Source organism: Trematomus bernacchii, unplaced genomic scaffold (assembly GCF_902827165.1).
Source record: "Trematomus bernacchii unplaced genomic scaffold, fTreBer1.1, whole genome shotgun sequence".
Lineage (NCBI taxonomy): Eukaryota > Metazoa > Chordata > Actinopteri > Perciformes > Nototheniidae > Trematomus > Trematomus bernacchii.
Genome location: NW_022987821.1, coordinates 7299550 through 7324384, shown reverse-complemented (window position 1 = coordinate 7324384; position 24835 = coordinate 7299550). Strand labels below are relative to the sequence as shown.

Below are 24835 nucleotides of genomic sequence, written 5' to 3'. Positions count from 1 at the left end.
ATATTCAAAAGCAATTACATTCTGCATTCAACATTTACTAATGAGAAATATAGCAAAATGTTAAGTATTGCCACTTTAAATAATCTTAGATCACAATCTGGTACAGATAAGGTTAAGATCTGTACAATATAGTCTGGTTTAAAACCGTGAAGAGCCTTAAAAAATAATAGTTACATTGGATTGGGAGCCAACGTAATGCTAAATGTGGTTTGATTTGGTGACATTACTACAGATTCTTTCTTTATGTAAAGGCACTTTTTAATTATAATCTGATAACCAACTACTTTACCAGTTTGACATCATAGGTTTTGTTTTGACTACATTTAAGTATCTCTGTGAGACAAGACTCAGAAACCCTCTGTCATCTAACTGCCACATTGCTGCGAGGAAAACTTAATTATTGCCTCGGCTCGATCATGATAATTACCTGATGAGATTCAGGCAGCTAATTAATTCCAAAATAGAAACGAAAGATTGTACTTGTAAGAAATCTCGAGAAGGTGTTTCATGGAGACAGTGCGTCTGCGTGTGTGTGTGTGCGTCTGCGTGTGTGTGTGTGTTATATACTGCGCATATGTGTGTGTGACACATGCCATCCTGTCTTTGCCATAGCCTGCCCGCAGTGTGGAGGTTAGTTTTTTTAGATATCATCTCTCTCTCTTTGCTGCCACTAGAATCTGAAACTGAATATAACATTTTATCATCCGCAGCATAAACCTGATAAGCCCTGTCCCTGCCTGTGTGCCACTCTCCTCGCTGCCATCATTACTCACTGTGGCTCTGACATAGAGTTAGCACACAGCTCAGGGCATGCTGCACCGCGCGCTCATGATGTGCCCTCATTTCCACCCACCTATTATATCAACAGTGTGAGGGGGGAAATGCAAAAATCCTGTTGAACAAGCGCTGAATTTGGAATAGTGCCCTCACTGTGGCAGCTTATTCAGATCACCTGGCTGATGATTACCTGTCATTACTTTATAAATTGCTGCAAATACTGAAAATTGACAGTACACACAGACAGTGCTTTTGTGCATCCTGTTATGCATGCACACACTCTCTACCCACTGTATGAAAAAAGACTCTTCAAAATGCCATACGTCCACTTGAGACAGCATCTTGTCATTCTTTATGATGCAAAGATGTTTAGATGACTCCATGTCAGCAGTGATATAGCAGGAGGAGGTGAATTTTTATTTATCCATTTTTAATTTAATTTTCAAATCAGTTTAATTTCCTGGCTGCACAGCTGTTTGACCTGGTTAATTGGCACTGACACAGTTGCACATTACACAGGACTGTTAAACTAGGCTAAGGACAAGGGTATGGCGGTATTATTTGCCTCTATCCTGAAACATCTTGAGCACACAATGAAACATTTTGTGCATAGAAAATTGTATTGAGCTCGCAATGGAACATTTTTGAGCAAAGAAAAAATACATTTTGCAAGCACATCAATTATATTTTGAAGAGAAATTGACTTGACTTGAAGATTCCTTGCGTGCTCAATATTTTTTTCTGTGCTCAAAATGTTTCATTGCGTGCTCAAGATAGAGGCACAATAATAACCCCATACAAGTGGACCTTGAATAAATTGCACACAAGATGCACATCAGTAGAATAATCTTGAGCACAGGTAAGGTCTGTGTATTCAGCCAAAGAAAGCTATTCTGAGTTAATGCATGCAACTTTCAGAAACTAAAAGGTGAGAAGTTTACATTAATGACTTGCTCAATCTGTCAGGTTGGTGCAGGAGAACTTTACTAAAGATATAAAAAGCTTCTTTCAAGTACGAGTTTTTAGAAGTAGTTGTTACAGTATTCTGCTTTGCTGCAGTCGGTTAGCTTAGCTTAGCTTAGCACAACGACTGGAAACAGGGACCAGCTTGCCTAGCTGCCTCTGTCCAAACTCCAAAGGTAAGAAAATATGTCTAATAAAATATAAATAATAATAATTCAACTGTGGCGTTGTCAGTAACAAGCATTGCATTTAATTTCCTTTTCTAAATGTTAGCATGAAGCAAGCTCATGGCTGTTACAGTACATGAATGATAGCTACAGCATAACACATGTCTCCTGGTCAAGTTAAGTGTGTTTACCATTGTTTAACATTTTATAATTTAATCATTGAGATAATTATCTGTGACATACAGTAAGAGGTAGTTTAACATTAGCACAAGTAAATAAGTGTCATAGAGCAAAGCTAACTTATATGCAATATTAAGCTATGTTTTGCTAGCATTAGCTACCACAGTCTATGGGACAGTTCCATGGTAAATAAATGCTAAACCAAATAGTAACGGAGTAATGAAGTTAGTTTACTAATGTCAGTTAAACATTTTCATAAAATAAGCTAACGTATGCAACCATAAGCTACTGGCCATAACATACTTATTAAGAGTGGTGCAACAAAACCCAATGAGTACTGAATTTAGCAATGGCGGGGTCTCATTTGAAGCCTTAAAAACCTGCTTACTTAAGTGTGTTAAGATATCAACCTTTTATTGGAAGAATGCTGTCTTTATAAAGTTATACAGTGTCATGTGAGGTGTGCATGTCATATGTTTATCAATTTGTTAAAAACGAAAGGAAGTAAATAGCATTATGAGAAATATATATAATAAAAACGAGACTGCAATATTATTATATATTATTTTAAGTGTGCCTGGTGTGTAATATTATAGTATTTATTGCACACATTCTCCGGTTTATCCTGACTGTATCTCTCACTCCTTTTCAGACCAGGTTACACACACACACACACACACACACACACACACACACACACACACACACACACTCACACTCACACTCACACTCACACACACGTGTGCTTTGGTACAGAGGAGCTGTCATATAATATAATAGTAATTTTCCTGTCCCTGTATTTCACAGCTTTTTATGCAGATTGATACCCTCTACCCAAAGAGGTTTGGAACATGGACAGACTTTGCCAAGAAATTCTGCAACGGCCATTTCAGGTGACACACACACACACACACACACACACACACACACACACACGCGCACAGAGCATAGCATAATGACAGCAAGAAAAGGCTATCTCTCTGCCAAAAGTGTATTAAAAAAACACAACCAACATTGCGTAAGCTCATTAATTAAGTGTAAAATGTACAAGTAGTTGTAATACAGGTGGAGCTGAGCAGATAACTCTCACAGAGAAAGTGAGCATATTTCCTAAAACGGCAAATAATCCTCTTAAGTGTAAAACCTTATTTTGGTCTGTTCTTATTTATATACTCTTAATTCTTAGTTAAGTGGAATTAGCAGAGTTTCAATAGATCTCTCCCACGCTTTTCAAGTGTCTGCTGGGATAAGGTGGGCTGTACCTGAGTCTGGAGCGATGGAGCTGCTGAGTTGAGGGTTTTGTTGTCAGAGCCAGATCACAACTGAATCCAAGCGTTAAATGCCAAATGGCTGCCAGTTGCCAGCGATGATCAGTTACATGTGTGAACAAACACATCAAATGCATTGTTTTGGCTGTCCATCAAAGTGGGCAGCTCGATCGGGGATGGGCCCGCCGCCATTAATGATAACACTTTGTATATAATTGCACTTATTGTGGCTGGGGAATGCCATTCTGAGCCACACACAAACGTTTCAACGCACAGTAGGGCACAAGGCATTGTCATATCAGCAAAGTCTTCCTATTCCCTTCATAATAGAGAACTGTCAGTGGGAAATGAGAGAAGAGCAGCCTTACAGCTTGGAAGTTGCTGGTTTAAATCCTAATAGAGAGCACAAGCACAATTTAAGAAGGAGTTAATCAGTTCCCCTCCCTCAGCAACTACAAGTTTAAATACCGAAGTGTGAAGAAGCTCATTTTGGCAGTGGCTTGTTAAGTTGGTGCACACTTCCAGCCAATATGGCAGAAAACCAGCCTTTGTGTGGAGGGCCAGTTCTATTCTAAAAATCAGTTTGGCAGATAAATTGCGAAAGTTGCCGGGGAGTTTTGGGATAAAACCTGCTGCTGTGGCCATTAGACAAAATACTTTCCTGCTTTGCAAACTGCCCTAAAGCTAAAAAGTGATCCCCCGACTAGTCAGCTGCAAATGATGGGAGTCTGCTGTGGTGCCGGGCGGCTCCCAGGTGGCAATGTGTTTAAATGTGTTCAACTATTTCTTCTGGGCATAGCCGTAAATAAGCATGTTTGCTTCTCTCTGTGTGTGTTGGGAAAATACTGAATGTCCTCTTCCAATATGAGAGTACACATGATAACAAAAGTATCCCAACTGTAGCTGTGTACATGACAGGATGTATGATTACCTAGAAGAGCATCAGGACTGTTTTAGACATATGATAGCTATGTGATTAACATGATGATTCAGCCTCTATGGAGATAGACATATGACAAGCATGCTCATTTCTGACGTGGAGCTAATCTGAAGTAAACATTGAATACTGCTTTCTATTCCTCCATCTTGTGACTGTGTAACTCCCTCTCTTGGATATCAGCATGTGAAGGACACTGTTCAGGAACTAGTTGATGCTCTGTGTGTGACTTCCATTCTGGAGAGGATCACAAATACATGGATCCTGAGATTGAAGCTCAAGCCGGGGACGAGTGATATTTTTCTAACAGTGTAAAAAATAAATGCATCAGCACCTTCAGCTTCTCCTCGCTTTCTCTCAGGTATTTCGGGACTCGTCGGCAGTGGGACGCTCGCGGATCGTCCAACCTTTCGGAGCTTCACCAGCGCCTGAGTGAAATCATGATCCGTCGTCTAAAGGCCGAAGTTCTCACTCAGCTGCCCCCCAAAATCCGCCAGCGAATCCCCTTCGATCTGCCTAAGGACGCTGCAAAGGTCAGGCATAAATGACAGCATGTGGTCTTTAGTCAGACATTCAATTCACGGTGCTTTTAATACACTACTGATGCATGTTTCCTCATTTTCCACGGCTGCAGCTAACAATCGCTTTACAGTCTAATCATCAATTGATAAATAATTGTGTGTGTTGAATGTCAGATAATAATAAGATGCCCATCGTAATTTCCCAGAGCCCAAGGTGGCATTATCAAATGTCTGAGCTGAAATGGTTAATTAACAAAATAGGTCCCAAATCATTTCCTGTTGATTGACTAAAAGATGAATTGCTTCAGTTCCTAAATTGTTATTACATGCCCAGCACAAATCCAAAAGCATTATTTTTAAAACATCGCGATTAATGGACATGCCACAGATTCACGCTGTTAGGCAAAATTAAATTCTGCCATCTCCAGGTTTGTATATTTCTCACCACACAGGGAGTGATTGAAGATGAAGTTGAGATGATTTAGTCTCCTGCTCATCACGTTTGAAATGCACGTTTAGCTAAACCCAAGGAGAAAGAAATGACATAAACTAACTAAAATAAGTGGGGACACATTTAACGAAAAATTGTAGGTCCTGTTGGCGGAATAATACAAATTGATATATGGGTAACCTTGGTGCTAAGCTACAGATTTCAGATACAATATCAATATCAAATTAAAGTAAAGAACATCCTAGTGTAGAAATACAATCAGAATAATGTATTATTGTGTTAATATATGTATATTTTAGGATTATAATTACTGATGCATTCATTTGTTAAGCACTAATGTCGCAGCTAGCTCATATTGTATGACTTCATACTAAGGGTAGCTTGTCAATTCTCAATTAAAATGTGAGCTTAACTTAAGGAAATACATCCAAACACATATATATCCGTTAATTCAATTACCTGCAGAGTAATTAGTAACTATAGTTATCAAATACATGTCATATAATGCTCCAAGAAGTGCAGAAGTAAGTAGTATGAACTGAAAACACGAAAGTACAGTACCTTAAAATGAATTGTACTTGAGTAAATGTACTTTTTCACTTCCGATAACTGTTATGATGATTTGCCAATTTACTAGGTTTGAGGTTTTTTCTACATTTTCTGATTTAATTGGCGTATTTCAGCATGGCAGCTTATACATTTCTGCTGTTGGGGATAATTCTCCAGCAGCTACAGGCCTCAGGGACGTGATGCCAGTTTCCATCAGGAGATCCGTCATAACAGCTGACGGTGTAACATACTGTATAATAATTTCTCGTCCATTTCCATGACTGTCACCTCCCCCTCTGACTGCTTCCCATTTAAGTCATGGACCACTTTGCTTTTTTGCGCACACAGCTTCATGTCAACGCATTTCCTCTTCATTTCTGTTACCGTTTTTGCTGCTTAGGTAAAAAAAAGTTATGTATTTCACTTTGGATTTTCAACATAACCAGCATTTATGACATCATTCCTTCGAGGTAATTTAGTCGGATCACATCGGAGTAGTTACGGGAAAAACTCGCTGTATTTTAATTCCAAAGTTGTGGAAAATACCTACTCAAGGTTCAAGGCTTTTATTGTCATTTGTACATAGCTGTGTAGTTATGACAATTAATAGAATAGAATATAATAGAAATGGTGCAGAATAGTCTATATACAAGTAATTTGAATATTGATATATACAGGGCCGTCCCTCCCTACAGGCCGATCATGCAGACTGCGTGGGGCCTCATCTTGCGGAGGGTTCCTCAACTGAGCCTAAAATGCGGCGCACCTATGCACTTACACGGCGCAATTAGTGTGGCACGGCACGGTTTCGCCGCTGCTCCACTAGCACCCCCGTCGACGCTCGCGAAACAGAGGGCCTCATCATACAACTTTGCGTGGGGCCTCATGTTGGCCAGGGACGACCCTGGATATATATACTGGTTCTTCCCTTAAGCCTATGCAGAGATACATGCCTGTGTGTGTGTGGTTTCTCTCCATCATAAAGAGGATGCCAGGCTATTTGTAGAGTAAATGTCATGTTTCCTGTGTAGGTGCCCGAAGTTGCGGTTTCCGCCTCCCACGCCACACTGAATGCATGTGCGCACGTGAATGCTAATGTGGCTTCGACTCGGCCTTTCGGTGCGCCGGGTCACCGGAGTCAGAGCTACGAGTGGTTTGCTTTCCCGCTGGGAGCGAAGCATCACAGAGAACAATACACATCCAGAAGCACTTTGTTATATTTCGCTCTGTATCATAGCTCTTTTCGGCGCTAATTACGCCAGCTTTTCAGCGGTGACACAACAATGAGGAAGTTTGCACGGAAAGTGATGATGCAGGGTGTTTTCACAAACAAAATCCTCAACTTTTAAAGGACGCTTTAATTAGAGGCTAACTATAGTCACTGTTTCTACATCAAACTCGCGTGTTGAACAGTTGGAAAAGTTCATGTCATGTCTTGTTTTGCTAGTTGGTTAAAACTGCAGCTGTGAGATAAATGAGCACATCTCGAACGACCGGCTATAGCTGTTCGGCCTCGTTTCTGTTCACGAGATGAATGTGCATGACCAGGTATTTGTCCAGTGAGAAGAATAGACCCTCAGTTTCACCCTCCCATCTAAATGCACTGGTTAAAGGGAGATGTGAAGTGGCCAGTCACCCAAATCCGCAGCCATTGTGCTTCCCACATTCACGGAAATATGAACAATATAAAACATAAAAGCCTAGGTGGACATTATTTCCCTCTAAACAAACTCTCTTTTAAAGCACATTTTTGCTAACTGACGGTATACAGTGTGCACCAGGACCACTCACCAGTTCAGCCGTCTCATTTTACTCCCTAATGATGGCTTTTATCTTCCACTGCAGACACTTTTTATGCCGCTCCTGCCCTTTACGTTTTCAGCCCTGGCCTTTTGTCAGTGTTAGTCTAGCGAATATCATCAAGGGCGGGAGTGTTTAGCCACTCAGGGTTTTGTTTTTCCCCCCCAGAAGATTATAAAGCTTGAATGTAACATTTTTAATTAGCAATATACATTGAGAGACAGCCTGAGTTGTGTTTACGCAGGTGAGTGAGACATCTGAGGGAAAACATAAAAGGAAACAAAGCTCTGTGCTTCTTGCAATATGATACTATTTATTCACTCAACCGTCCTTGACTTTGACAACGTTTGAATCCACAGAAATGCTAATTATCTCACTAAATAGTGTAACGCTTTCATGTTTCACCAGAAAGCTTTCCATTGTGCAAGTCGGGAGCGCACAGTGTTGAAAATACCGTTGTGAAATCCTCTGTCTTTACATATGTGCGTGTGCTCGCATTAATAAGGCTTCTCTCCAATTCTCACTCTTTTCCCTCCCCCTCTGCTCACTCATCAGTGTGTGTGTGTGTGTGTGTGTGTGTGTGTGTGTGCTTAATCACGCGCAGGCCACCTCTTCCTTCAGCTCGCCATATGGTTCACAGTTTTGCATCGTTTGATATGCAGCGCGCAAAGAAAGTGTTCATTCCTGTTGAATTTGTACATATTTCCTGGTGGTGCAGCCTGGATTTAGACAAAAGGCACACAATGAAAAAGTTTGCCTTAAAAAAAATATGATGTAATCCTGAAAAAGTCAAGGGGGTTCTTGTGGAGCACTCTAGATAGATTATAGGCACCCAAGCTTTTGCATGACTATTGAATCAAACCCAAGCTTTGCAATTATCCGAAACAGTACGCTGCTTTTCTTGTCACATTTCTGCATAATGTGCATACTGAATATTGATCAAATGTTACTGAAGATAATATGTTTGTATGATAAACAGGGCTAACGGATGCACAGCCTTTCTGCGTGTCTTCTTTACGAGCAGGAGGAAACAGTATGCTGCTTTTCTTATCACATTTCTGCATCACGTGCATACTGAATGTTCCCAAAGGTTGCCACTAACTTTAACATGTCTTAATGATAAATATCAACGAATACACAGCCTCTCTTCACGAACACGAGGAAACATATGCTGCTTTTCACCGCCTCTCCCTCTGCGACCCTCTTGTTTCTCCTCTCCCGCCTTAAATACTTCTCGCCAATCACCTTGAGAGCACGCCAGGCGTCTTTGATTTATTGTACCGGCCAGGCTGCTTCTCCATCTTCGACCCCAGCTTGTCACAAGGCGGCTATAATTGGGCGATGCTCATGACCCACCTAACACAGCAGCCCAGTCTGAGAGGGGGGTGGCATCCTGGGGAATTCTCCATCTCTCTTTTTCTCTCTCTTTCTCTTCCAGGGAAAGTAGGACACCCAGCAGCTCCATTAATTGTTTTGCCCTTTATATCTCAAAAAACAGCCGAGAGAGAGATAAATAAAGGACGCTGACTTGTCTCTCTTTTGCAGGAGGCCTCAGCCAGCTTCGCAGAGTGGGAGCGATTGATGAAGGGACTGGGGTCGGGGGTCATCGGCACGGACAGCAACCCCTTCACACAGGTCATGAGCCTGGTCTCACGGATGTACAAGCAAACTGCGATTGCCAAGGTAATGGGAGAGCAGGTGCTTCTGGAGTCTATCTGACTTTAACCCAGCAGTAAATACACCTTTTATTGGCTTCAAAGATAGTCTATATTTCTCTGAATACTACCTAAGATGCTCTATATGTTAAGATATCACATGAGAAGTGGAACCAATGGTATAAAATGAGATGCACTTCCTCCTAAATATGTGCGTGCTAACATATTACTTTATTACGAAATCAAAAAAGTAGTCACAGTAGTTAGGCCGTTAAAAAACGTCAGGTGTAAGCATGTGTGTATTAATCCGCAACTGAAAATAGTCCCCAACAAAGCAAACATTCCCTCCTGTTCAATTAATGTGTGCTTAAAACTACAGATCCCATTATTTACCATTTGTTTTCCTTAGAGTATAACTATATATTCATGCTAAAGATCTTAAAGGTAGGGTAGGTAATTTAGGAGAAACCAGCTCGAGTGCGCTAGAATTTGAAAATACACAGCCGGAAAAAATCTGCCACTTCCTTACAGAGCCCCTCCTCCAACACACACGAACGCGCACATGACCAATGAGGGCACGAGATAAGTTTGTGCACAGATGGAAGGCTGACAGGCAGGTAGGCCATCCAGTTATTTTAGCCGGGCCGGCTCAGATGATTGGTCGTGCTTTTTACAGTACCACGGCTTCCACAGATGATATCCATATCAACAGTGAGAAAACAGATGCATTCACATCATTACACCAATATCTGCATACTTTTTTATTGATGGAAACATGCTCTATGAGCCAACAGTTACAACATCAAACTACACACAATACCCAGAACAGTTTAAAAAGCATAACAAATGAGAAGAAAATGCACTTTTTATTCATATTTTAATGTTTCTGTAAATGGTGAGTTGACGGAACAGCATCATTTTCACAGCCGCTTGAGCCGACCGCTCAGTGAAACCTCAATTGGGGGAAGCATCGCCATGGTAACAGAGCCTAATGGTCGCCCAGTGAAAAGCACTTAGACAAAGTAGGGAGTTATAACCGAGGTATTATTTAGTTGCGTCCAGCTCGGCGTGATTACACCTTATCTCAAAGTTCCACACCGCAACTAAAATAGCATTTCTGTGATGCTGTTGCTGTGGAAACTCAGTCGGTTCTCAGGTTGAAGTGACGTCTTTTTTCTGTTTTAATGAGAGAATGGGAAGGTGGTTTGATGCAAACACAGTGTGAGGGATGGTTGGGGGTCAGAGGTGTGGAGAATGTAACATTTACATTTCCTGTTTCTCAGTGGGAAGTCCTCATCAGTCTCCAGATTTCACTCTAAATCTTGATGTTCTGAAACCTGGCAGTTCCTCAATCTCTTATGTTTGTAGTTGAGTACACATTTCCCCCAAATATAGTATCCCTCACCAATCATCTGTTTTGCTCAAGAGCTGGCGTTCCTCTCAATTAGCCCGACGCCCTGAGCCATGAGGAGCGAGCCCCGAGGTTAACGAAGACCGGAGATAACCACCGAATGCAATCATCGACACGCTGCTCGCTCAGCCTGCCTCCAAGCCTGGATCTTCCCTGCGCTCCGCGTTGTTTGCTGATTGGATTTCTGCTCAGTTTAGCCTAACACTGGACCTCCTTTCATTACAAAGCCCCCCCCACGCCCACTCAACCCACCTCAAAGCCGATACCCGGTCTCATTTCCTCTCCTATTGGTTTTAGCCAGACACACTTTCTACTTCAAGATAAAAAAAAAACGTTCTTTTTTTGGATCACCAGGAGGGTTGCAATGGTGTGACACATCTATGTCACTCTGACGAGCATCACGGCCTCTTCGTGCTTTGCCAGTCCGCCTGGCGACGGACCTGCCAAACGCCTTTGGGGTATTTGTATTGCTTTACCTGCCAAGCATCTGCTCCCAATTACCCAGAGAGGACAGCTCTGATGCTGGACTTTAAAGCGAGCTAACGGGCCGCTTCAGACAGCCGAGAAGTTTGTGCACTAATTAAACTCAGCGGATGGAAGCCTGCGAAGCCAAGCCGTCAGTAATGAGGACCCCCCAGATCAGAAAAGGGTCGGCAGGCCTGGCGGAAAGATTCATTATCAGGCGCATGGGCTAATTATCAGCGAGGCAAAGCAGAGGTTCTCCCGCCAGAGCAGGTGTGATGGCAAAGAGGTGTTGCAGATTACAGGAGATAGGCCTGTCTCCAAAAAAGACGTCCAGTAAAAGGGCTCTGTTTGACTCAAATCAAAACTCACTAGTTGGTGCTATTCTTGGCTGCTTTATGGCCCGGGGCTCTGAAATGAGTACTGGGATGCTCAATGACATGCTCATGCGGACAGATACAGAAACCTGCAAGGCACGGTTAACTCAGTCACACTTCTGCTGCTTTCTCTTTCAGATTGTCAGCTTCACACTGTCAATCAGGGTCACAGACTTCTGCAGCAACAACACGCAAGATCCTGTTACATTTTGGACTGTGACGTTTTTTTCACCATTTGACTTCATTAATAAAACAATATTTAAGTGGAGAAATAACAAATAACTCTAGAGTGAAATGCTTGAGACCTGAACTTTTAGTTATGTTGGACTGCACTCAACACTTTGACACCCTAACAAGCCTTACTTATATATTTTTAGGGGCATTTGCAAGTCCTGACAAAATCTGCTCTTTTTTTAGCTGTCCTTGAGCGGTTGTTAAAATTTCTGATAGTTTGACATTTTGGTGGAAATAGCTCATACACTTTTTTCGCAGAAAGTTAGATGAGAAGATAAATGCTACTCATATCTGTCTGCAGAAAATTAAGCTACAGTACAGCCAGAAGCTAGTTAGCTTAGCTTAGCATAGAGGCTGGAAACAAAGGGAAACGGCTAGCCTGACAAAATCCAACGACAACCTATTCGACTACAATATTGGTCTCAATCCTTTTGTCTAACGAATGCAAATATACACATCATGTTTTTGTTAATGTTAGTTAAATAAAACAATATTAAGCTTTTGAACCTTTATTACAAATTGTCGTCAAAGAGCGTTGAAAATCCGGTCAAACAGAAACGAAACAAGCTCTACTTTCATGAACTTGTTGGTACATTCTGATTCATCTGGTTGTTTTCTTGTATCTGGTTTGTCCAAAAAGCTGAAAACAAAGAGCTCACACTAATCATATCTCCGAGTTGCGAGGTTATTGATTTGCTCTCACTATCTGCGAGTTGACAAATGCGCCCCGGTCGCTCTGTGTTCTCTCTCCGTCTAAAGTCTGGATCCCTGGCATTCAATAGAGAATCGATCACACGGAAAGGATGCCGCGGTGATTAATTGACTTCTTCACTGATCCAGCCGATTCCTCTGTGTGTGGTGGAGCAGTGGAGTGATGGATTCAGTGTCGCTCCCTTTCATCTGTGTCTATTTCTGTGTGTGTCCAGGCGGGAGCTGTGAAGGACTACATTAAGATGATGCTGGAGGCGGAGCAGCTGAAGTTCCTGGTGTTCGCCCACCACCTCACCATGCTGCAGGCGTGCACCGAGGCCGCCATCGAAGCCAAGGTAACCTCAAATTGAAAAATAATTGAAATTGTGAATCAGTTAGGGAAGAGTACACGGTTTCAAATGTTCCATGTACGTTAAAAATGGTTGCCATGTCCTATACAATGTACAAGTGGAGCCGACCCAAAGTACACTTTATTTTCTCCATGTGTAGAAACTTCATAAGCTCGGTCACCCTCTGGACACGAGTGGGAGACGTCAGGCGTCTTCTGAAAAGTGTTGAAGCAAAAAACACACGGCGACAAAGTTTCTGGGGATCATTTGAGATGTAAAACGGACTACTGGCTCAATTATTAACAATCAAAATCAGGTTTATTGCCAAGTAGGCCTTTAGAATCCCAAATTCAGGCAGTACGTCTACATGTGATATCTTAATAATGTATTGTAGCATTGTAATCTTGCTAGCTATCCCACGTTTATTACACGTTGATTACAGACCAATTGTCATATTGGACCAATATCAGCAAATTACTCGTTTTTGCAGTACATCAATCTTTCAAGTGGATGAGCTGTGCAAACATACAACAAAAGGGAATCATTTGAGCAATTGAAAGGTGTCAGGGTTACAAATTGTACAAAACAACCATCCACCCTCTTATCTCCATTAGTTTTTTAGTAGCAATTAGACTCAGTTTTACAGGAAGGCAGCTCCAAGAGTTTTTCAGGCGCTGCTGACCTTACACGTTTCAAACTCAGACATTTAATTTTTCTGTTTCATTCCAGGCCGGTTACATCCGTATCGAAGCAATCAAAATCAGGTTCATTGTCAAGTAGGCATTTAAAAGCCTCTTTGAAAACCAAAAAGGAAATTCAGGCAGTACGTCTACCTGTAATATCTTGATCTTTATATCAAAATGTATTGTAGCATTGTAATCCTGCTAGCTATCACACGTTTACAAATGTTTTATCTGTAATGTGATTACAGACTAATTGTCATATTGGACCAATTACTAATTTTTGCAGTACATCAGACTTTCAAGAGGATGAGCTGTGCAGGTTTAAAATAGCTAGCATTGTGCAGAGATGTGGAAATGAAGTAGAAGAAGTGGATCACTAAGATGTGCATTAATAATAATCTTTATTTGTATATAGCACCTTTCATACAACAAGTGCAGTCCAAAGTGCTTCACATAGACAACGTAATGTGTCTATGGGACGGGTTAACGTCTATGTTGGTTGTCTGTTTCTCCACCTATCAAAAGATACACTGCAGCCCATAAAAGCCTGTAGTTGTATTCATGTTAGTCACAAATTGCACAAATTGTTTCATATCACACTCACTGCCTTGAAAATCAATGTCCCCAACCCTCTCAGATCTATAAAGAGCCATCACACACACATGATACTTACAATAACACACGACCCGTGTTAGCCCCGTAACGATTTTACACACAACTCCCATTCGGATGCATCAACAGGGACACACTTATTAATAATAGATGTGTTTATATAGATACTGGATGGGAATGTCTCAAGTTGTATGAGTGTATCCATGTTTGTTAGGTGTGGATGGTGCACACAATTAACCCGTTTCCTCCTTATAAACTTAAGAAATCGACTATACCTAAAGTCTAGAGTAGTCTAATAATCTATTTACCAATTAATCACAATGTCTTTCTCTCTCTATATATATATATTTATTAATTAAAAGTAATAAATGGTCTTTTTGTGCCTGGTCTTTTTAGGTATTCTATAACTCTATAACTACAACTAGGGATGCTCCGATCGCCAATTTTGTGGCCGATCGCCGGAATCAGTATCGGCTGATCCGATCGAGTGGGCGGGGCCTATGGGGATCTTCCATTTAAAGTGATGTTTAAAACTCAGTTAATGTACATTATTCAAGTTTACATTAACTTTGGATAATAACACGGGAGAAATTAGCGGAAGCGCTCTCCCTCTCTCCCTCTCTCCCTCTCTCCCTCTCTCCCTCTCTCCCTCCCTCTCCTGACAGCCTGTCAGTGTCGTCTCGTGCAGCTCACTGATCAAGTAATGAGTGACCCGACTGTGAAGAATAAACATATTTATAACTAGTTTAGCTTGTTCCAGAGGTAGATAAAATAGCTAAGTGTGTTAGGTCTAACTTGAAGTGTGTGTCACCGGTCAGTCACCACGGGCGGAGCTACAGGTGATTCTGTTGTGTAGCATTATATATTTATTTACTATTTAGAGCAATAAAAGTAACTATTCTGAACAGCATTGCAGAAATATAATGAATTATGAAGCCATTTTGGCGAGCTTGTTTTGCCGCGCACAGAGAAACGTTTCTTTAACTAGTTGGGGAGTAGATATAATGTACTGTATAAGTGTGTAAGGTCTAACTCTTAGTGTGTGTGTTGCTCCGCTCACCGGTCCGTCACAGCGGGTGGAGCTGCAGGATTTCTGCCTCACACACGTTGCATACCGCTATTTTACTGTCTTTTTCGGACACCTTAAAATACTGCCAGACCGGTGAAGCCATTTTGGCGAGCTTGTTTTGCCGCGCACAGAGAAAAGTGTCATGTATTTTACGTCATGTGATCGGCTCTCCTGATCGGCATTTATCGAACAGTTACAGTAGTCTAATAATCTATTTACTAATGAATCACAATCTCTTTCTCTCTCTCTATATATATATATTTAGTAATTACAAGTATTCAAATCTCTTTACGTGATGTACTCTAATCGAAAGGTATTTTTAAGTATTTCTTACTATAGTTACAACATTTCCGTGCATTTTATGTGCAAGAAAAGCCTAAAAAAACATGCAGTTGTCAGTCATCACCTAACCGTTCACATTCGTCCTCCTTTTATCCATAATTTCAGCTCCCTGAGATGTTAGAACACTGTGTTCTTAAAAAACGTCACCCTGCTTTCCCACAGTCTCAACAAAGAGTTTAAAACAATACTCAATTATATCTTATTCAGCCCTTTTGAAACAAGAGGTAGCCCTGTTTCTATATTGCTGATATTCCACTGTGGCACAAATGTTAATTTCTGTCATTTCCCATTTAGACTTTCAAGTTTTTTCCGCTGCAGAGACCTGAATCGCCCATTAACGGTAACCTGGAAGCATTAAATGTGCAGAATTTATTCATATTTCACTCCTGCTTCCAGAGGTAATTGGCCCCATACTCTTTCATCCACAGTCCCGCTGTGTTTATAAGTCAAATCCTCGCCATATCTGTGATTAACAAAGACAGAGTACTGAGCGTTGAGCTTACTTTAGATGTTAGCAGTGATGAAATATATGTGTGTCTTCCACTTATATGCTAAATCAACAGTGTACAGGTGGAACATTTAGATTTTGGAGCAGAATTTTATAATGAAGCAACTCTTAAACAAGATATGAAAGCGGCCCACTACAAAAATGTGAAATCTTGCCCAGTATATGTGTCTAATATCTAGTCAGAATGTGTCTTTACACCTGATATAAGACATGATAACTTCAGAAGTAACACTGCAGTGAGATATCGGGTCTTTTTTTTAGACAATGCATCATCTCGTTAAAGGTGGGGTAGGTAATTCACTTCAGAAACACTTGTTATATTCCAAGGAATGCTCTTAACATCCCGATAGCAATGAATACATAAAAACATTTAATCTGTGGAAGCCGTAGCGCTGTAAAAAGCACGACCAATCATCTGAGCCGGCCCGGCTAAAATAACTGGATGGCCTACCTGCCTGTCAGCCTTCCATCTCGTGCACAAACTTATCTCGTGCCCTCATTGGTCATGTGCGCGTTCGTGTGTGTTGGAGGAGGGGCTCTGTAAGGAAGTGGCAGATTTTTCCGGCTGTGTATTTTCAAATTCTAGCGATCTGGAGCTGGTTTCTCCAAAATTACCTACCCCACCTTTAAACAAGATATTACCTACCCTACCTTTAAGTCAAAAAATGTTATTTTGATTCGTATCTCAGATGAAACACTAACATCAGAAAACAGAAAACTTTTGAACAACACAACATTACCTGATTCTGGTAAGATATAGTTCAAAATGAGTTCTCCTAGCTAATTACAAGATGGGATTTATGTAAATATCCCATCTTATTTCAAGAACTCTTACCAAGCAAACTTTCACTTGTTCTATTGGCAGATTTTTGTACTTATTTCAGCTTGTTTTCATTATTGTTTAACTTGCATTGCATTTTTTCCAGTGCCCTTTTATGCTTTTTGGGGTTCCACTTTCCTTTAGTGTGTTATATAGGTTTCTGTGCATGTTAACGGTCTGCAAATGCTAAAATCACAAGGTGGAAATGAAAAGAATGTGCATCTCCTTTAATCATCATCTTAAAAGTGTTGATTTTCCTTCGAAATCCTGAACGAAAAAGTCAACTTCCTCAAAGAAAGTAAACTTCACTTCCACAACTAATCCCCCAAAGACGTGTTTCACAAGTCATCACAAGCACACGCTTTCTCTGAGCTTGACGCCAGCAACCTGTGAAACAGTCAATGTGTGTGTGTGTGTGTGTGTGTGGCGCAGGGGTCGCGGAGGTGTCGTCGAATGTAATGCAGCGGTACGACGTGTGATAGCACATTCCTCCGTGAGACGCTCTCTCTCCGGAGCGTTCGCACTCACCAATTAACAGAGATGGGTTAAAAAAAGGAATGACAAGACAACGCGATCACATGATATTATCACTGCTTTTACTCCATTTCTCCCCTGCTGTCGGAGATGTTAGAGGGTTTGTTTGATAAAGTTGTGAATGTTTTAAAGTAGTAAATATACGACAGTGATAGTACAATGTCATTAAGGTCTTGCTCTCTCAATAAGCCTATTTATTTCACCAATTAACAGAGATGGGTTCAAAAAAGGAACGACGAGACAACGCGATCACATGATATTATCACTGCTTTTACTCCATTTCTGTCCTGCTGTCAGAGAGGTTAGAGGGTTTGTTTGATAAAGTTGTGAATGTTTTAAACTAGTAAATATACCACAGTGTTAGTGCCCTGTCTTTACGGTCTTGCTCTCTCAATAAGCCCATTTATTTGACCTTTTATTCGCAAAGTTCTGCTTCATATTCATGCAGTTATTAGACCGTCTCCTGCTGTCGTCCGCTGAGCTGCTCTGCAGGGGCGATGAGCCAAAATCAAAAGAGTGCATTAGCGGCTCAGCGAGTGTCAAGTTCCAGTTCAGGTTTGATGAACACGCAGCCGCTGCTCTCTTTGTTAGGTGTTACAACATATTAGATCAGCTCGTTCACCGCGGCTCATCCGATCGTGTTTTCATTCACACGTCTGTCATTGAAATATCTCCGGTACAGGAGACGGGTTAATGCAACGCTCGCAGCACAAATCTGCTTTTTAGACGCTGACAATGCTGTCGTTCTGTGTTAATTTAACTCAACACAATGTACAAACAACCACACGTGCATTATCTCTTCCACTTATTGAAGGGGCACGCTTCTCTGCTAATACACCTGTGATAAATAACAGACGAAGCTTGGTTAGTGTGGCCTTAAAAAAAGGGTATTATGTTGAAATTTAAAGGGGGAATATGTACATTTTGAAAGGGTTACAAAATGTATAAAACAACATAATACAACCATCCACCCTCTTATCTTGAAACTCATCTAACAAATCCCCAAAAACGTACAAAGAAACAAGTCAGTAACAATTAGTTTTTAGTAGCAATTAGATAAGAGTTTTCAGGCGCTGACCTCAGACGTTTAAACTCATAAATGTTATTTTTCAGGCTGGTTACATCCGTATCGATGGCAGCGTCCCGTCGTCAGAACGAATGCAGCTGGTCAACAAGTTCCAGAGCGACCCGGAGACACGAGTCGCTATCCTCAGCATCCAGGCAGCCGGCCAGGTACACACACACACACACACACACACACACACACACACACACACACGTGCCCTACATAACCACCCTTGAATTGGCTGTATTCTGGTTATCGTCTATTCCTATTTCTATGCGTTGTAGAACAAAATACCACTTTTTTTGTGTGCCAATAATACAAATATACAGATATATCATACTGTTATATCTATTTGGAGCTGTTATAACTTGTTAAAAAAACTATCTGCTATTCAAGAAGTCAAAAATCACACTTGGTTCAGGGACACTCTTTGAAAATGATTACATTTCATGATAATAAATGTCTAAAGAGAGATGGTGCGATGCTTTTTAATTGAATGTAACCTCAGGTCCCTTGAATGAGGAATGAACTAGTGCTGCACCGCTGTAATGCCACAATAAATAGGCTTTTAGTTGCACATTAGTAACGATGATGACTGTTGTTGGTTTATATGAATGATAATTGAATTAAGAAATAAACGCTTTACTCTTAATGATAAACTTGACATTAATTAATCTGGGTTACTGAATGTGACGCATTCCAATCACAGGAAGTAGGTGCTTGACGCTCTCGTACGGCAATTAGCTGCAAATATTCTGTTATTAAAAGTAATTTAAAATACGTGGGCTTGAGCGGTTCATTCAAGGTGGTTGAATGAGGTAAATTGTGTGTGTGTGTGTGTGTGTGTGTGTGTGTGTACAGAGGTGGGAAATAGTGGAGTACAAATACTTCGTTACTGTACTTAAGTACATTTTTCTGGTATCAATACTTTTTCTGACGACTTTTTACTACTTTGACTTCTTACATGTTGAACACAAATACCTGTACTTTCTACTTCTTACATGTTGAACACAAATACCTGTACTTTCTACTTCTTACATGTTGAACACAAATACCTGTACTTTCTACTTCTTACACTTTGAACACAAATACCTGTACTTTCTACTTCTTACATGTTGAACACAAATACCTGTACTTTCTACTTCTTACATGTTGAACCCAAATACCTGTACTTTCTACTTCTTACATGTTGAACACAAATACCTGTACTTTCTACTTCTTACATGTTGAACCCAAATACCTGTACTTTCTACTTCTTACATTTTGAACCCAAATACCTGTACTTTCTACTTCTTACATGTTGAACACAAATACCTGTACTTTCTACTTCTTACATGTTGAACACAAATACCTGTACTTTCTACTTCTTACATGTTGAACACAAATACCTGTACTTTCTACTTCTTACATGTTGAACCCAAATACCTGTACTTTCTACTTCTCACATTTCCCAAACAGGCTGGTTCCTTTAGTTTGAATGTGTGTTTGGTGGCGTGATCATTATTATTTAGAGTCATTGCGTGCCTATTGATTTGAACACGATCCGTGTATCCATCATTTCCTGGTCTTCTCTAAAGAAGAGGGACCAATGAAAACGTTGTCATGTTGCCGTTGTTCAGCATGGAAACATTCATTAGCTAACAATGACATTATTGTTCTATTAATATAAAGGGAGGTCAGGTACTCTTTAAAACAGCTGCTAGTTATGGGTACTTTTTACTGAAGTACATTTCAAAGTTCTTTACTTTCACTTGAGTAAAGAAGTTTAGTCAGTACTTTTTTTTTAAACTAGAGTATCTGTACTTCTACTTGAGTAAAGGATATGTGTACTTTTGCCATCTCTGGTGTGTGTGTGTGTGTGTGTGTGTGTGTGTGTGTGTGTGTGTGTGTGTGTGTGTGTGTGTGTGTGTGTGTGTGTGTGTGTGTGTGTGTGTGTGTGTGTGTGTGTGTGTGTGTGTGTGTGTGTGTGTGTGTGTGTGTGTGTGTGTGTGTGTGTGTGTGTGTGTGTGTGTGTGTGTGTGTGTGTGTGTGTGTGTGTGTGTGTGTGTGTGTGTGTGTGTGTGTGTGTGTGTGTGTGTGTGTGTGTGTGTGTGTGTGTGTGTGTGTGTGTGTGTCGTCCCTCTCCAGGGTTTGACCTTGACCGCTGCCAGCCACGTGGTTTTTGCCGAGCTCTACTGGAACCCCGGACACATAAAGCAGGCGGAGGATCGAGCGCATCGCATCGGGCAGACAGCCTCCGTTAACGTGCACTACCTCATCGCCAAGGGCACCTTCGACACCGTCATGTGGGCCATGCTCAACAGAAAGGTGCCGTGTGCAAAAGGGTGGAGCGAAACACACTTTCTGATCAAAAATCGTTTTATTGCGTTTCGACAATGCACAAGTAATGTTTGTCATTTAGAAGTGGAAAGCTAAATATATGCATACACATTGGCTTCACACTGACTCGGTAACAGTTGGACATGGTCCGTTTGTTTCTATGGCAACATGGAATGCTGAGAGTCAAACGGGCCAGTATTTCCATGACGACCAATCATGTAGCACAACAGTTGTCTCCTTTTTAGTTTTGTAGCTGGTAATTAAACGACAGGATTTTTTTCACAAGAAATTCATTAAAATCCTTAAAAAGTGTAAAAATAACAACAAAAAATGACACAAAAGTGAAGTAGAAGAAGTTGTTTTTCCCTTTTTCTTTTCACAACTTCTAGAAAAGTATATAATTAAACAAATCTGACATACTTAGTATTATATATCCATGTCATGCTGCATATACAGTACATTATATCTACTCCCCAACTAGTTCAATATGACAAAGTACATTCACATTTTTTTGAGCCACATAAGCCTTAATTGGAGAATGACTGTTTTTTATGTTATTTTAGAATACTCTTATACTGAAAAAAGCTATTCTGCATACTGATTACTTTTACTTTTGACACTATTAGTAGATTCTGCTGATAATACTTTATTTCTTGTACTTAAATACATTGAAATGGAGTATTTTAAGACCACTTCTCCTTTTGATTCATCACCACACACTCCACCAATGTCACATTTCATTTGAATGATAGATCACTGGAGTCTCACCAAACATTTAAGAATAATTATAACTAATTATCGCTTTAATTGAGTGTGATCTCGCTGATATATTCTGGCATTGATCAGCTAGTCCATTGACAGTGATGAAGAAAACATATTCAGCTGCTTCTTGAATAACACTTTGACTTATTATCAGTGTCTATTTTCTTAAATATTGAGCTTTCTGCATCAAAAACAGACTTAAAAATGACATTTCCTGTAATATCTTCCATGTGTGTTTGCAACTGCTCGTCACAGATCATGCTATGTGTAAAACAAACGGAAATATGATGGAAATGAGCATTAAATATTCTCCATGTGCTTCAGGAAACGGTGACCGGCAGCGCCTTGAATGGCAAGAAGGAATATCTGAAGGCCGATGAGGGCGATCAGGACAAATGGGAGTTTCTCAACTTCTCCGACGCGTGGAAACCGAGTGAGATGCTGCTGCCGCCGGAGAGAAACAGCGGAGACTACAAAGAGGACGTCTTCTTCACTCATGTGAGTTCATCTGTAGCAAAAGACTGCTTTATTTAACCTTTTTTCAATCTGAGATAATCCAAAAAGGAACATGAAAATTGACTGCTGATAGTCGTTCTGTAAATACAATATTTCTTGCATATTTTCATACATTTCCGCAAAAATGTCTGTATCAGATTAAGATATACTTTATTGATCCCAAATTGGGAAATGTTTTCGATACAGCAGCATGTGAACACGATAGTTTGAGTGAGATATATAATTATAAAACTGAGATTTGCGTCTTGGATCCGTTTGCTGTTTTTAATCCTATATTTTAATTGAAGAAACCCGTTCTCTCTGCTTCTTTTCCCCCCTCAGTTTGAGAAGGAGAAGCAGCACGACATTCGTTCCTTCTTCTCGCCGGGCGGCAATAAGGAGAAGAAGAGGAAGAGGACAGGAGACGAGGAAACATCTCCTTCAGAGACGACCGGCAGGGGAACAAACTCTGAAGAAAGAGAGGAGATTAAAGAAACCGAAACCATCCCAGACGAGGACTTCTCGCCCCAGGTGAAGAGGCTGCGGACCCCACAGCCGAGCCCCAGTCTCAGGCCTCAACGTGGGGGTAAAAGAAGGTCTTCAGCCGGAGGGAAATTACCCAGCAGCCCCAGCTTCTTCTCCATGAACCCACGGAAACTTCTGGAGACCGGACCAACGTCTGAGTGGAGCTGTGTGTCCTGCACATACTCCAATAGTGGCTTGATGCCGTACTGCGAGATGTGCAACGTCAAACGCCCTTCTTCAACTGCTCCGTCAGGTAAGACACAAATAACCTCTTGGATTACAGAATAATAGTTTGTTAGCTTCCAAATCCAAACTAAACGTCCCAAAAGAGGGTCTAAATTGCCTAAAATGACAATATTCTGGTTATTGGTCACCTAGCTACTGAAACATAACGAAACTTGTATACAACAAACGAGGAGAAACATGCATTAACCATATCGTGCTTTATTTAGATGAACTATTGGCTGGAGCTTCATATTTAAAGGTGATTTTCGTATCAATCGTACTCTTAGCAAGAAAGTGAATAAGGATAAAACACTAGATAGGGCTGTGCGATTATGGCAAAAATCATAATCACGATTATTTGGGTCAATAATTGATATCACGATTATTAAATACGATTATTCATTGACTTTGAAAACATCCATTTATTGAACTTTAAAACAAATACAAATAATAATTTGAACAGTATCTTTTTAACTGTTGATTACCCTGAACGTATAATTCAACTGAAAAACCAATACAAAAATAAATAAAATAAATAATACATTGAAATAAATAATATCAAAATAATAAATACCAATAAACAAGATCAACAAATATTTTGGAGCGCACATCAACAAGCTACTAAACATATGTAAATATGATAAATACAAATAAATTAAGACTAAAATACATTAGATCAAATATGTTGCAGTGCACTGTCACAACCAAGCAAAGCAAAATAATCGTTTTTTACGATTATGTTGTTTTCGTAATTGTGGCAGGCCAAAATCGTAATTGCGATTAAAATACGATTAATTGCACAGCCCTAACACTAGATATTGAAATATGCCTTTTAAAGACATCATTTAAAACATGTTTCCCTCTATCTCTTTGACTTTATTCTTCATAACCCACTCGAACTTCACAGGAGGAAGGGCGATAAAAAGACTAATGAGCAATTCGACAAAGTAACGTCAATAAAACGTTAGAAATAGTGATTGAAGAATAGTTTTTTAATCCAAACCAAACGTCCCAAAAGAGGGTCTAAATTGCCTAAAATGACAATATTCTGGTTATTCTTATACAAAATAATGTCACCTAGCTACTGAAACATAATAAAACTTGTATACCTGATCCAGTATACTGCTAAGATTCAGACACATTAAATCACAAATAACCTGACCTACGGACACTTGCAATGCAACACGGAGAAACAAGCATCAACCTATAGTGTGTTATTTAGATGTACTATTATATAATAAGGCAGAAGAACACTGAACAACATAACAGAGGCTTTGCATGCAGCTTCAACTTCACTATAGCCGCGAACAATATGAAATGTGTTCTTCTCATGGGAGCTTATTTTATGCATTAACAATCATGTGTTACGGCAAGTTATTACATGGTTTAGTTGAATACTCGATTCTGATTGGTCAATTCAGAACACGTGACTTAAAATCAATACATACAACTATTTTTTAAATCAATAAAATCATTTTCTAAATCCATAAAAGCATTTCAATTAATAGTGGGAGTCATATCATTACTTTGTTGAGAATGTGGCCATGTAATAAGCGGGATAATGTGCTTACTTATTTGGCATTTTACAAGTGACTCTCTTGAGCTGAGACAGAATCGATAATCCGTTAGTGTTCAGATTGCACCCTTTTTTGTTTCCTCTTTTAAACTTGTACATTTACGCCTCTTTGGTTTACTCCTAGAAGGTAAGCAGACGATCACATCCCGGTGTGTGTGTGTCTTTTATTAATTCACAAACTTCACTTCGCTGCAAACTGGATTCCATTAAGGAAAAAAAGGCCATCATCTCTTGAAGCTGAAATCCATTCATTTCTTTATTTACCTTGCTGTCAATATCAATCGCCGCAGTCTGTTGACATAATACTTTTCAACAGCATTACAGATTTCACCAGATGGAGACGCGTGATAGCGAAAGATGGAGGCAGAGTCTGAAATAGCTTCTCTCTCTCTCTTCGCAGATGACAAGGACTCTGTATAATTCTCACCTGTCAAACCGAGAGAGAGAAAACAGGCGCTTACTTTTGCTGCAAACGTCTCGCACAAAGTTGGAAAAAAGTTCTCTCTC

General features: G+C 40.3%; 1 protein-coding gene across 1 annotated transcript in view; it reads left to right on the top strand.

The window, feature by feature from the left end:
- zranb3 (zinc finger, RAN-binding domain containing 3) overlaps nt 1-24835 on the top strand; it is an 84215-nt gene that overhangs the window by 15278 nt on the left and 44102 nt on the right. Inside the window, exons 6-13 of the mRNA XM_034150993.1 lie at nt 2895-2980; nt 4654-4825; nt 9159-9296; nt 12679-12798; nt 18474-18593; nt 20554-20733; nt 21832-22005; nt 22345-22780. Coding sequence (XP_034006884.1) covers nt 2895-2980; nt 4654-4825; nt 9159-9296; nt 12679-12798; nt 18474-18593; nt 20554-20733; nt 21832-22005; nt 22345-22780 — 1426 coding nt within the window. The remainder of the gene's footprint in view (nt 1-2894; nt 2981-4653; nt 4826-9158; nt 9297-12678; nt 12799-18473; nt 18594-20553; nt 20734-21831; nt 22006-22344; nt 22781-24835) is intronic.